This window comes from Opisthorchis viverrini (assembly GCF_000715545.1).
Source record: "Opisthorchis viverrini unplaced genomic scaffold opera_v5_39, whole genome shotgun sequence".
Classification (NCBI taxonomy): domain Eukaryota; kingdom Metazoa; phylum Platyhelminthes; class Trematoda; order Opisthorchiida; family Opisthorchiidae; genus Opisthorchis; species Opisthorchis viverrini.
In genome coordinates, this window is record NW_008751696.1 from 1,884,173 (window position 1) to 1,898,984 (window position 14,812).

At 44.9% G+C, this 14,812-nt stretch overlaps 1 protein-coding gene across 1 annotated transcript in view; it reads left to right on the forward strand.

The window, feature by feature from the left end:
- The window catches only part of T265_03001 (hypothetical protein), a gene marked incomplete at both ends in the record, with an annotated part of 68,457 nt that overhangs the window by 28,908 nt on the left and 24,737 nt on the right, over positions 1 to 14,812 (forward strand). The window contains 7 exons of the mRNA XM_009167380.1: positions 86 to 181; positions 2,736 to 3,053; positions 6,472 to 6,574; positions 7,781 to 8,067; positions 8,529 to 8,621; positions 9,692 to 9,751; positions 10,282 to 10,356. Coding sequence (XP_009165644.1) covers positions 86 to 181; positions 2,736 to 3,053; positions 6,472 to 6,574; positions 7,781 to 8,067; positions 8,529 to 8,621; positions 9,692 to 9,751; positions 10,282 to 10,356 — 1,032 coding nt within the window. The remainder of the gene's footprint in view (positions 1 to 85; positions 182 to 2,735; positions 3,054 to 6,471; positions 6,575 to 7,780; positions 8,068 to 8,528; positions 8,622 to 9,691; positions 9,752 to 10,281; positions 10,357 to 14,812) is intronic.

Sequence of the window (14,812 nt, forward strand, 5' to 3'; positions counted from 1 at the left end):
AAATGTGGATCCAGAACAGTTTCAACTTCTTGGGAGAAGCGCAGATGGACTTCACCCCAGTCTGGCTCATTCACACATAACCAAGACTGGACGACCTGTGGGTAGTAGAAAACCTGGAAGCGTTGGTTCACAACTGGATCCCGGTGTCATTACCGATTTCGATCGACTTGCCTTCAAAACGGTAAGGTACCTACGAACACTTTCGTTCAATATTCACGTGAACGTTAGAACAGTACTTATCTTTCGGGGGCGATATGGCCTAAGTGGTTAGAGCGCGAATTTACTGACCGGAAGGTCCATGGTTCGAACCCGACCTCCGCCTCTCAACTCCCCCTGTCTAGGCGTGGGCAACCTGGCAGTATCCTAGCCCTCGTGCTTCCTTCTGGTGACATGGCAGTTAGGCACCAAAAGGGTGCTACAGCTGAACGATCTTTGCGGTTGTCGTTTGGAAATTAGAGCCTGGGTTCCTTCATTTAAACTATTGTCGATCTACAACTTCACCCTATTCCTCCTAGGTTTCCTGCAATAAAAAATAATCCAAGTAGTCGTTCAGTTGTGACACCCTTTCGGTGTCTGGCTTCCACGCCACTCGAAAGAGGTGCGAGGGCTGAGTTACTGCCAGGATGCCCAAGCGTAAACGGAAGCAGTCGAGTTGCTGAGATTGAGTTTGAACCACCAACCTCCGGTCAGCAAGTTTACGCCCTAAAGACTAACCTATCTCAATGTCAGTAATATAATGGCACATTTCAGTTCGCAATTTGATTTGGGGCAATACCTAGTGAGATGGAATGAAGGATGTACAACATTGCTCAGTCCTGTTTTATGCTAACGGCTTTGTTCATCATCACCATCGGCATATTCCAGATTGATAAGGTTTTCGTTAGCGGATATTTGAACACCAGGGTTCTAAAGAACTTCCACCGTTCATCTTATTACCTCATCGATCACGAAGTTAAATAGGAACGGAAAAAGTGGATAACCCTGACGAACACCGCTTCGTGTACGGAGGCTTTTTGGGGGCCCTTTGTATACTCTCACACGTCCGGAAGTCCCTGATACTTCGCTGCCGTACGATGATAATTTACTTGAAAGCTTTATTTTGAAGAAACTAAAGAAGGTGGATGGGGAACGGACTAGCCTACTACAATCATTGCGAAATGCCCACACTTCCAAACACATTCAGGCAATTTGGATAGAAAACTGACTACAAGGACGCCACTAATGTCAATCAGCAGCGATATCTTGCAGCATCTCCAACCAGGCACAGTGAGGATCACGCGGTCCTCATCCTGGAAGGCTATTCGCAGCGACAACACTCAAAGGTTCCGTACTCTCTTCTATACCCCTCTGCCAGCTCAACACTTGGCCACCCCTCTGTTTCCGCTACTCTGAATTTGGCACGGAAAACAGTACTCTCTGCGGCAAACCATGGTTCTGTGGGCACGGCGTAAACAATGCAGCTTCTGGTGCTGGGCAAACTCTTCAGTGGAAGTCCCCATTGTACAACCGGAAATTCGCTTTCTGATCTCTTCGTTACAGATCCATCCACACGAGCTATGGTTCTGAGCAACGGTTGTCGGACACCTGAAGACGTCTCAGTTCAGCTGCTCGAATAGGTCAAGTTTCACAGCCATAGAACAAAACGGCCCGTACTGTAGCCTGATACGCACATTTGCCTTGAGATCCAGGGATATGCCGCTTTTGATACCATAGATGTTTCAAGTTAGGAAACGTGACATGGTGCTTACAGATTCGTGATTTAAGCTCATTTGTCGCACTAAAAACCGGGGCCAATACAACTTTCAAGATACGTAAAACGCTCCACAACTTCCAGTACCTCTCCATGGATTGTAAGGAGCGTGTTCAGTGACTGCACCTCCTCGAGCATGTCCTTACACTTTGTGGGTTCAAAGTGCACACCAAAAGACAGGATGACTTTGGTCAGTTCATCGAAAGACACCTGCGCGTTCTCCTCTTCGAAGGCGAAAACGATATCGTCTGCATATTCCAGATTGATAAGGTTTTCGTTAGCGGATATTTGAACACCAGGGTTCTAAAGAACTTCCACCGTTCATCTTATTACCTCATCGATCACGAAGTTAAATAGGAACGGAAAAAGTGGATAACCCTGACGAACACCGCTTCGTGTACGGAGGCTTTTGGGGAGTCCTTTGTATACTCTCACACGTCCGGAAGTCCGATAATACAGAGTTTATTATGTTCAAAAACTTCCGGGGCATTCTGTGGTGGGCAAGCGTGTCAGGAAAAAAAGACCGAGTCGAATGCACTTTGGAAATCCAGGAATATTAAAGTTGCAATATTAAAAGGCAATCGCATTATGTTGAGGAGCCACTGAAGTTTTTTGCTGAAATCATGGAGGAAAGAAGCTAGTTTGATTCATGATACAATTTTGCTGTGGGTTCAAAAACAGTCCTTTTCATAGAGGATACACGTTCGTGAAGGCCACTTTGAGGTGTATTAGGTTAGGAAGGTTCATTGTACCATATAACCTTGTTTATCCCATATCATCTGCGTGTGAAACTCCTTTTCTGCTACTCAGGATCACGCTTCGTAATCGGCCATACAAAATGCATTTGCTCAACATGTAGTTGTACTACTTATGGGATGGATGTGTTATCCCATTCTTTTGGAGGCCCGTTTCATTATAAACAATTTTTGCATACATTCTATTCAGTGCTACGGTCGATGTCAATCACAATCTTTCTACTTTTTAGAACGTTCCAACGAACTCACACGTACGAAGTCGGAAACGTATTATCGTTCGACCTCCGGACACTTTGACAGGTTCTACCGTGACGGAAGATGATGAAGACAAACTTTCCTCCTTCAGTTCTTCCTCGTGGTCAACAGTCAACTCCAGCGTCGGTGGTTCCAGTCTTCTATCTGGCGCGGAGTCTACAGCGGCCAGTACAGTGATGGGCAGCGAGTCGATGAAAAAGCCCTGGCGTATTGTCAGTCAGTCAAAGCGTAATCAGGGGATCGGAACCGCACGACCCGGGAACAGCAAAAAGCAACGAGAGAAGTTGCGCCGCGTTTATCGGCATTTGGATGAGCACGAGAGAACATGAGACTAATTAACTCTCTCCCCTCGTGACCTTCATGCTTCAACCCTTTTTGTGATTTCCGTAACTGTAAATAGACTATCTCAATACATCGAAGCTGGTGCCTGTAGTTTGTGGTTTTTATAGCGCATGTCCTGGGGTTGTGTTGTTGCAGTTTTCTGCTTTTGCTTGTGGTATTTTCTGGCTTCCGAACAACCGAATAAGCCCCAATAGGAGGTAGATAGATGGTGGTCGGACCATCACGTCCCTACTGACCGTTTTGATCAGTCCTTTGCGGACTGAATTTTCACCTTTCTGGTAACAACAGTTGTCTAACTTTGGTGTATCTCATGAATTGGCGTAATCCACGCCTGACAATCGGTGGTGAGATCCACATACGTTGCGACTCGGTCTTATTCTCAGTGAGGAGCGATCTTGCAGTCACTTCCGAATTGTCCGTGATTTATGGGGCTGTAATTGTTCTTGCATTATTGAGTTGGTCGGGTTACGTTTTCCCAAGCATTTCCAAACAAAGTTCCTCGGATAACCGTTTTTTATGGATGAATTTGTTTGAACGTTCCTCCTCTTTTGTTCCTTCACTTTTCTCTGCATACGAAGTGAGGATAATCATACACAGGTTGAACTTCAAACTTTTCGACATCCGATTTGGCTGTATTGAGCCACACCTCCAGGGTGGCACCACCAGCCTCTGTAGGGACTTGAGTTAATGACTTTTATTCACCAACTATTAGGGGATATGTCCAAACCATTACAGACGGTGTGGCTGGATAAGCACGACCAACCGTGAAGTACTGAAGCAACGTCATCGAACTGACACGATGGAAGCGCTTTCGGTCCGTCTTGTCTTCAGAATGATCCTCATAGTTATAACAATACAGTTATGACACTTTTTGATGCATGACTGTCATGCAACTCGAATGGAGCACGAAAATTGAGTCGGGCCAGACAGGAGAAGTCGATAAGCCAGATTTGGGTTCAAACTTCCGTTCGTTTTAACCACTAACCTATCCCGAGCCCCGAAAGCCGTTCGTCTTCGAATATCCGCATCGTAATGACCAGGTCTCAGATCTAGGCTGAACGGTGGGTCTATAGTTCTCAGGTGATCAATATGTTCTTCAGATGGAGGAAAATAGCAATAGCCAGGACAGTTTTATCACCGCTTCTAACTTGAGCGACTGGATTTGAGTCGTTACTAAGCCAGATTAAATCTCATCACTTCATCTCCTGTGATGTGATGTTCTCATCTTATCCTGTCACAGTTGTGCTTTGCTTATCCTCATTGTCAGCCTGAAGCTTAACAGTAGAGTGGCTGCTCTACTCTTCACACGCGGACTGCAGCTGGATGCTGCATGCACCAACCTTGCTCTGTTTCCTGCCACCAAGTTTTCCTCCTGGAGTTCAACTGAAGCGTTTTCACTAGGACCTACAAGCAGCACGCATTTTCTTAGTGAACCTTAGTTCATTCTCTCTTCTGTATACGTGTAATTAGCCCTTGCCCAAAGTTGGACAGCTATTCAACAGGTCCATAGGCTTGTAGTATCGGTTGATGAAGGGCCCTTGCTGTTCTCATATAGTGTGGAGCTCATACACATAGGGGGATACAAAATCTCGGGACTGAATATTTCTAGAGTTGAATCAAAGACAAACCGGTCAGGGTGATATCGATAGTTTCCTCGAACTTAGATTAGGTATTACCTTTGGAATCTGGTAGACATTCTCCTTAATTCACGACACAAGCGAGATTTCACAGCATTAAGCTAATGGGTCTTTTTTTGCCAGGCTTCGTGGATTGTAACTGTGGGAGCGTAAAAATACCTTTACACTGGTTCACCTTCCGGAACTCTGGTGATTTTACTCACCTGCACCCATTATTAGTGTCGTCAGACTAACTTCTTCTGAACCAGCCATCCTGAGTCCAGTCCTCAGTTAAACGACCGTTAGTTGTTGGTCGGGTCGGATCTTCTACCACTTGTTCTCATGACGGAGCACTGCAGACGCTCAAGTTTCGAATTGCCTCATCTAAAATCGCTCTTCATACGGTCCTTGGCCCTGCGCCCTCTATTCTACTCACACAGGAATGTACGACATTCTCCACAGCCTCAGAGGGAAACCGCCAGCTACGGGTGGCATTTTTTGACGTCGTTATCTTGACTGGTGAACTGAAATGACGTGGGTTCAGCAAAATTGGTCGAATGGTTTCCTCTCTGGAGACTAGTTCTCCAACCGTGAGAAATGAACGGGTGTATCCGAGACGTCCGGGATCGGGCGTCCCTTGTTCTCTCAGGCTTGTTTGTGCTTCTCAACAATTTTTAAAACATTGTGTTCAAAAACCACGGACAGCTGAACAATTGCAATTCGGGTATAACCAACCTCGCTCCTCACTCGAGAATGTTGCACTCATTTGCGCCTACCTCGATTTATATTCTGGGACCATACTAACTCGTTTGGTAGCCTTGATCTGCCTCATGTTCGTTCTGGCGGTAATGTTCATGAAGGCTTGGTGGGTGCCCTCTGTGATTGCTTTACCAAGTGAACACAACTTACACTTTGCTATTGCCATGCATAAGCTACCTGCGTAATTAACCCAGGCACCCCTCCGGCTGGACTCCCTATTCTTCTCTTCCCACATAAATATTCCAACTACAAGGTTCTTCATTGGCTGCAAGTATGTTGTTGCCTTTCGTTGTTCGATCTCTGGTTCTTAGAAATCAAATTTCCTTCAAGCTGGTCTTAATAAGCTTCAAAATAACTTCTCACATCAGTGTACTGACGCACCGTTTAGCCTTAGTACAGGTACTGGGTGTGATATCGCATATTTCGGTCCTTTTCCGTTATTAATCTAAATGCTCTTCACTAAGATATCCGGGCGGTACGTTGTGTCACAACGTATGTTCTCTCAAGATCAGACGGCTGGAACTAACTGATGAGCTCTAAAAGGCACGAAAACTGTATGGACTCACAAAGAGTTTCCAGCAACCCATGAGTAGTGAGTACGCCCATAAAATGTATCGCGATAACTCGAATATCGTACCAGCTGAAACCTGAGGTGGCCTAATGCAGCACATTCGGCTGCTTGATAACATCAGCTGGGTTCCAGGTGAATATCCCGTCAAAACCAAATGGGTATGCTAAAAACTATACTCTGTTTCTTGGATCTCTCCAACTAGGGTTCCACCAGTGAAATTTTATCATTTGCAAGAATATGGCTGTCTGCGACGTATTATGTAGAAGCGCTTTGCTCCAGGCAACTCACCGCGCAATGTTTCTTCCAAAACAACCTCAACATGGCGCACCCGTTCACTGCCGAGTTCTATATCAGTTTACATAAACGGTACGGGGGGGGGCGAGGTGGCCCAAGTGGTTAGAGCGCGAATTTACTGACCTAAAGGTCCGTGGTTCGAACCCGACCTCTGCCACTCGACTTCCCCTGTCTAGGCTTGGGCGACCTGGCAGTATCCCAGCCCTCGTACAACCTTCGGGTGGCATGGCAAGTGGGCACCAAAAGGGTGCTATAGCTGAACGATAAACGGTACAGTCCCCTTGGCATGACATTCGATATCTCACGATATATCATCTTGAAGGAAGCACTACTACCCCAATAGTACACGACTAGTTTTAACCTTCGTCATCAGGTTGGCTCGGTACCCGAGTCTCCGTGAGCCTTGTGCCCTGCCTGGAAACAGATGTGCTCAACTGCGCACCACTTTATTTTTCATAGGAGACTCAACAGGATCTCAGCTGAATCCCTGGGTTGTGATACTCTTCAATTAAGTTTGCTTTTCAAGGGTCCCGTCACTTTTCAGTTGGTACGATGTTCAAGATATCGCAGTATATTTTCATAAGGACAACTACTGTTCTAAATCCCATAATTGGTTTTGTTCTTCTCGAAGCTCATCAGGTAGGAGCAGTCCCCGAATTTTTGTCAGCCTTAGGTTCTACTTGAACCGAATTTGGTATCGACGGAAGGTTCACCGGCCGAGTCTCTCATTTACCGTGTTTTCAAGCAACTGAATGTGCTGCCCCAGTCCGCCTCATGTTTCAATCTGTGCGGTATTCGATATGGTTACTGATATTCTGTTCGACGGCCTACGACCGGCTCCACACTTCTTAAGGCCAATCAACTAGACGCATTTCCTCATCTTTCATCAACTGTATGGTATACTTGAACACTAAATTTGAAAACGTGTGTAGTTCTCCAATTGCGTCCAATTTGGGTTCAAGTATGAAGTAAGGTTGATGAGAATTCCGTGAAGTCGTTTGTTTGATGAGCTGCAAGAAGGGGAAGCTGGTTGCGAGTTGTCAAAGTTCTCAGCAACCCTATTAGTAGTACGTCCCTTTCAGAATAGTCCACTGTTTTCCTATTAAGGCTGGCATAGATTCGTCCACGAAATGAATTCTTCGTTGGCCCTGCCTTACGTCACATTTCTACACCTTCATAAGGTCTTTGGGTTCCTAAAGCTTTCCTGGATCGACTGTTCCTTATATATGTTCCATTCAAATTTTTCCTAAAGTCAAAACACAAGCGAGCTTATAGATCCCACTGATTAACGCTCGGTAGCTTGCTGTGTTTGCTATTCTCTTTTTCAAGGTGGTGCCCACTCTTTTGTTATTGTCATGGCATCAAGTCAAGATAGGCGTGGCATTGTTGCTGTCTGAGTCATCGCAACCTATTTACATATTTGTATATCGTGTTTCAGATCGTGGAATGTTCGCTGTAATCAGAAAAAGTCGCTTGTCTCGCCTACGGATCTACGGAGTCTTCAGTCTGCTCTCGACACATCCACTAGAAAATACCCAACAGCAGCCTTCGAGTGATGCATCAGCCGAGCACTACGCAGCTTTAAAGCCCGAGGGCTCTGCTCTTCTCGGCGAAAGTCCGCACTTCTCTCCCGTTTTGCACCCAGATCCTTTGTTCAACTGGGATGATATTCGTCACAGCGTGCAAGCCCGAGGTTTGCTGGAACACTTTAGTTTGGACCATTTGGTGTGTTTGCCGAGGAGGTGTATTCATATTTGGGTCCATGACTTCAATGTTCGAATTTTCCACAGATTACCGTGATTCCCCCTTCAAAACACCCTGTGCTCCGCTGTTGAACTAAAAAAAATGAGCTAATTACTGAGAGGTACATCGTCTGTTGTTTAAAATGAAGACGGTGTACAAGCAATGGCCTCCTATAATCTTCCCATAAGGGATTCTAAGGAAAAAACATTGTAAAGCAGTCCAATAATTTCAAATCCATCTCCCATTAGATATCGCACGGCGCCTTCAACTATTTGGCCAGATGCTACTCGCAGTTTCATTGTTATAACAAGTCAACATTTGAGATTTATCGCTTTCGTACTGCCGCCATTCACCAGAGAGGGCTCGATAGTTGGGTTGAGTATGACGTACTCCATTTAGTTCATGCGCGTTGCCCCCAATGAATCCTTTTCCACTTTAACTAGATTGAACTTCACACAGAAATGGAAGGCTTGAATTGTCAAATACGGGATCTTGAAGGTCAGCGGAGGCAGAATCATTTGCGCGAATCCACCGTGGTAAGTAGTGCTTTTCACCTTCCCTCTGTCAACTCTGTTTTTGTGTAATAACTTCCTCGGACAGAGGATCCGGTTGGTTAGTGGAGTTCGCCAGGTATGAAGTTACGGCACCACGTTTCCCGCGTTTCGAGTTCCGGTTTGCCCAAGGTGCATGTGACGAATAATACATTGTGCTTGTAATACTACTATCGTTTATTTTTGAAGAGGATGGTCACAAACGTAGGAATAAAATGCAGGCGATGGATGTGGAAGGGTTTGCAGGAGAAAATTAGGTAAAAAGAGAGAAGTGTCTCATTCAAAGTCATGCCAACAAAAGTTCCGGTCAGACTATATGAATTCCAACGTATGTAAGAATGTTTGGTATGGAGCCACGCGTGTAAAGACCAACAACGGAGGAAAGGATAAACAATGCTGAATGCTATTCAAGGCGCGGTAAGCGCAACAATGGTTAGTCTCCCCGTAGCTAGCACTTCGTGTGCATTTCCTTGGGGCCACAGACTGGTGAACTCCAGGATGTTCAAAACGAATTAGAACAGATATCGTTGGAATCACGTTGCTCGTATGCGAGATAACATCCGCTAGTCTGAGCGTTCCTGATCTCTCAGTCTGACAGATTTCACACTTCTGATTGTTTAGTGGAAAATATCACTCCTGGTAGCTTGTAATCTTGTGGGACTGAGCGGATGAGGATCGATAGGATAGTTTATTCGTGTAGCTAGTCGGGATACTAGCCAGGGGACGATAGACGTGCCGGGTCATCCCACTCATGGGGTCATAATCATGTCTAGCTGAACCGATCTGGTTAGTCGATTGGGTGAAGAACCGTGTATACGAATCTCTTCCGAAGACCAGGAGACGTAGTCCGTCAGCTGAGGTCGTTTATGGTGCAGAATGTATACCCGTCGTAATCTGATATGGGAAAACCCAACTTGTAACGCTTTTAAAACCAGTGACATAAATGAATACCCTTCCGCCTTTTATTATTTTGTTTGCCTATTTAATGCAAAAGTTCATTCTATTTACTTCAGTTAGAATGAAACTTTATTTGATCGTGGGTTTCCTCTTTTTAGGATCCAAGCTTACTCAGGGCAGAGGCCAGAAGACTGCGCTTGGAACAGAACCAACTGAAGGTACCGTTTCTCTGGCTCGCTCATCCAAGCTGATTCATGTCTATATTGGAATCTTACACAAGACAAAGATGTTGAGCTCCGGTATGGTGGTGACGCAAGCCATTTCCAACTGACTACGGGAACCATAGATCACGAGGCGGGGACAGAACTAAACACGTTCCACATTACTGAAATAAAATCCAGTAGCATAATTTATTGGGTAGAAATTTGCTTCGGCACTGTTCCCATCCTCCTGACATGCTAACTGGGTTTGCCGAATGCAATCATTACTGCCAAATGAGTAGTCAGATTTAGTTGATTGGCTGCATGCACCTGTTTTTAGGGTCGGTTTATCGGGAAGTCTTCACGGAACCAATAAATAAACCTTCAGCAGATCCGATTTCACCTGACAATCCAACTATGACTGTTTTTTGTGTTTTCCGTAATCACCTCGGTAAGTATGATAATCAAATTTGAAGGAACTTGTTGCTTGACGAGCTTCGGGCGAACAGTCTGTCCAAAAAATTCCCTTTTCAATCCTATTTTCTCAGGTCACTCTGCGGAACGTGACGAGAGAGTTTATGAAACCCGCTTTGCGGCTACCGAATATCCTTCATCCCGATTGTGTGAGTACTTTGTCCCCTTTTTGCGTAACAAGAATGATTGGAACTCGTTGTGGACAGAAATATTTGGAAATCGAACTCCCTATTGCCACTTTCCTATGAAAAACTGATTTTGATTTTGCAGCAGCCGGGATTGAAATTTGTAGTCTCAGTTGAGGTTAGTTGAAGCAATCCTTCACAATTAGGAAATTCAGAGCCCAGCCACAGCTAAAACCAGGAAATCTTTTTTGACGCTGTTGCGAACAGTGTAGTTAAGCCTCACCGTGACACAAAATTCCATCTCTGTCGCCAATTTGTTGTGGACCACAGTTTTCTCAATGCCTTCTTAATACCGTGAACCCGAGTCTGGATAGCTGCTTGATAGCCTGATGCGCTTAGTCACATCAGAATGCCAGTGAAGATGTGAATCAACTGATCTATTGAACACTGACGCGTACAGGCGTGTCGTGTGCAACCGAAAACGAGTTCTTTATAAAGCTCACGTTGAAGTTCTAGGCGGGCCGAAAATTGGTACTAAGGATAGAAGTAATCTGTCAAGGACAAGTGAAGAACAATCAATTAAATCTCTCAGCGAAAACGCTTATTCCATTGGCATTTGTCTAGTCCGGCTACGTCCGGAACTGGTTCTCCCCACAAAACATCTGTCAAACCTCTGACTGAGGGTGTTTCTTGTGAAATACGGTTTTGGAATGCAAATTAATCCAGTGATAATGCTTAAGGTTTTTATCAGTTCAAAAGATTATCAGTATGTTGTGAGAATTTCCTACACGTTTGCTTATAATTTGGGATGCCAAGCAAACCATAAGCCACAGTCAACCTTGTTTTGGAACTACTCATCGAGATTATCGAAAATCTACCGTCTTTTTAACTGTTTTCTGAGCGTCTACATCAGTCCAGTTTTTTGTCCCTTTCACTTGCGTGTACTTTAGCTGAGTAATATTCTATTTTCAGTAGGCCATTTTCCAACTTTCATTGTGGAAATTTATCTGAAAAATTTGACAAGGTTGTACGGCACCAGCATTGTTGTTGCTGGCACCTTTTTTCTACTTTGTTGATCGGTGTACCGTCTGCTGGTCACTTGTTCGTGATCACTCAGGCACGAAATGTCTCAGCTTTTTAAACAACTATAATTCAGCTCGGGCGTAAAGCCGACAGAATTTTATTTGACGGTTGCTCACACAGGGAGAGGCTGTAATGAAAGCGAATCGTAACTAGACCGTAAGACCCGATTGGCTTCGTGACGCGGTTCGATGATCATTGCTAACCGTGGTTTTACTAGCTCAACAGAAGTTTTATTTTACTCTGGCTAAATTAGGGAACCACCTTTTATTTGAATCAGCGAACGGTCTTGTTTGGACATGTGACGGAAAGTCCCTATTTCACGAGTACATTAGCTGCCCCAAGAAATAATACCTTCGAGTCAACGATTCTTTTCCATACGTTTTTCCTGTTTGCGAACACTCCTCGAGGAACAGTTCCCTTGTGAGTCCAAAAACGGCCAATTTTGTCCCTAGCTGATAGTGATACAGACTTACCTGCTGCCGTTCAAATTTGATGGGCATCCGGAAGAGATAAAGAGTTTGGACACTGGAAGTTGGATCTTGGGAACAAAAATACCGGAATTATACACGACTTCACTGGATGCAACAGTCCTACGTTTTGTCACGTGTTGTGCAGCCGTAGCAATGTCACGATTCTCTAGCTGGACAACGGAGGTAATTAGTTCGTATTTAGGACTCAATCAAATCAAAGGACTGGCCCAACTGTGTCCAACATAACGACAGCACCGATTCGGCTTACATCCACTTCCGGTAAACAAATGCTGGTTCGGGGTGCTGAAGGCAATCGGCTTTCGTGCGATGCTCCGGGAAATCTGGGATGGTTATTGTATCATTCGCTAAGCTGGACACTTTAGTTGAAAGCATTTCACCACCAGTTGAGGTGACATCCTCTGTGCGTTGTAAATGAGAGCTCTTTGTTGCGCATGCATCGGCTTACATTCGGTCTACTCATCTTGGTCCACCTTAACGGATCATTGGTCGTTAGGGTGAGCATTCGTATGGCCTTGTTGGTTAGCCTGTCTTCTGATTGGTGGGTGACCGTTTAGCTCTTGGACTTGACCTCTCCGGTCTCCTCTTCGTGAGCTTTGTTCGTATACAGGGTCGATGTTGGTATACCGGTTGGTTAAATCGTTCGCGGAATACCGTGCTTCTAGGAATTTCCTCCTTACTCTTGTACTTCCGCCTGCGACAATCTTCACTTTCTATATTAAACGTTTATCCTTCCTGGTCTTCATTTAAGGAGGTAAGAAATAGTGAATCATGATTTTGAATAGCCGCGTTATATTCCTTTATTCCAGTCTGTGCAGTATAATATTTGTTGCGGCTCGTGCACTTGATTCAGCACACTGTCTTGTTTTTATGTCTTCGGTCCTATATTTCGGTCGTGGGATCGGTTTCTTCAATCTAGCGCCCGGTTTGTTAGCTGCCGAGATTGCTTCAGTTGCAGTAGCCTTGCTGTGAATTCAAAAATGTTCTTGATGCATGGATTCTCTATCCGTTTGGTCGTTGATCTTGATGTTCCTGTTGTTGTCGGGCAGTATTTTTCTTCAAGTTCCTTCTGATGAGGTTTCCGAGGTATATGTTGTTTTTGGGTACTTGATAGATGTAATTTTCTTTAAACGGAGTTTCCTGTGGTTTAAAGGATGGTTGTCATTCTTGATTGGCGAGTCCCCTTCCAGTGTACAGACAATTGCAGTGTTCCTTCATTGTTTTTGGATGCATTGGCGTCCAAAAACAGTATCCAGTTATTGTATGTACGTAACACACTGCTCACAAACGTGCTGAAAGCTCTTCTACATCCAATGGTTGGTTTTGCTTTTCTTGAAACTCATCAGGTAGGCGCAGTCCCCGAATTTCCGTCAGCCTGAGGTTCTGCGTGAACCCAGATTGCTCGAAGTTAGTGAAATACATATTGTTTGCTTCCGCTTGAGACTCACTTAAATCCCAGCTGAATCCTTCGTTTATGATGTTTTTCAACTGAATGCGTTGCACTAGGCCGCCTCATGTTTCAGTTGTTACGATATTCGAGATATTACAACGCGTTACGTAGACGTGACACACTACTCACAAGGTTTCTGAAATCCATTTGAGAGCCCGCGATTGATTTCTCCCCCTTTAGGGCTCATCATTTACTTGTACTCCGCGAGTTTCTTTCAACCTTATGTTCTACTTGGACCTAAATTGTACGGTTGCACTTTTTAATCTCGAGTGTAAATCTGATGTCTTCAAATGCCGTATTGATGAATCAGTATGAATGTGCATCCCGTTTTATAATCACAAAAGTGTCGTCCACATAGCGTATCTGTAATCGCAAACTCCAGGGTGCTGAGCAAACCAGAGAGAGACTCAGTGATTGCACCCCACGCAATTGCCGTACACTCTGTGAATATTACCAACAGTCTCTTCAAATCTTGCGAAGAGACATCGCGATTTATTTGAAAACCTAACATCAAATATAACGAAGAATACCCACAGTCTGGTAACAGACGATCGAATTCCGTGCCTGTTGCCTATAACAGTGTACTTTCTCCACATACTCAGTCCATACAGACTGATTCCCACGATTCAACTTCCCAAAAGACGGAGTTCCCACAATTAGATTTGTTCCACTCAGTCCAAGCCCACGGGTCCCGTCACGAAGAGAATGAGCCTTACCGTGGTGTGGTGGTTTGTGTACCTCGGCGATCCATTGAGCTATACTGAGGAGTGTCCGCACGATGCTCACAGAGTCTCTCATACCAGGTTGGTCCATGGGTAGAGGTCCGACGAACACAGTCTCCTGACCCTCCAGGTTGGGGGTTGGAACATGTATGGCGACGTGTTCCGTAAAAAATGGTAATGTACTTGCATCTCCAGCCGAACACCGCTGCCTTACGGTTAGGCTTTTGAGCCAAAGGCTTTGGTTGGGGACCCTAATCGTCCTCCTGTCTAGGTGTGGGCGCCCTGGCAGTATCCCAGCCCTCGTACAACCATGACCTACACAACTAACAATATTCTCATGCCTGTACGGCAGTGAAGCATCAGTGGCAACACTGATGTTGCTGTCTTTGATGATGATGATGACGACCCTAAGAAGTTTGTTGAAATATCTTATTCAAAATGCTTGAGTGTTTCAACATGGAAAAGGTTTATGAAGATCCGAAAAACCCTATACAGTCACAGATATTGCGGTCATAACTGACTGCGTACTTGGGCAATAACGTTTCGTAGTGACAACTTCAGGAATCAGCAGCGATACCATCTGGAAACAGTAGGTCGATAGGTTGGAAAATGCACAGTTTTTCTGCACATTTAATTATGAATCGACAATGTGTTCTTCACTTTTGCCAGAGGTTGACTCCTACGCAATACAGTGAATTTAGAAAGCCATGTTTGAACCCCGAATTGCTCACCAACCT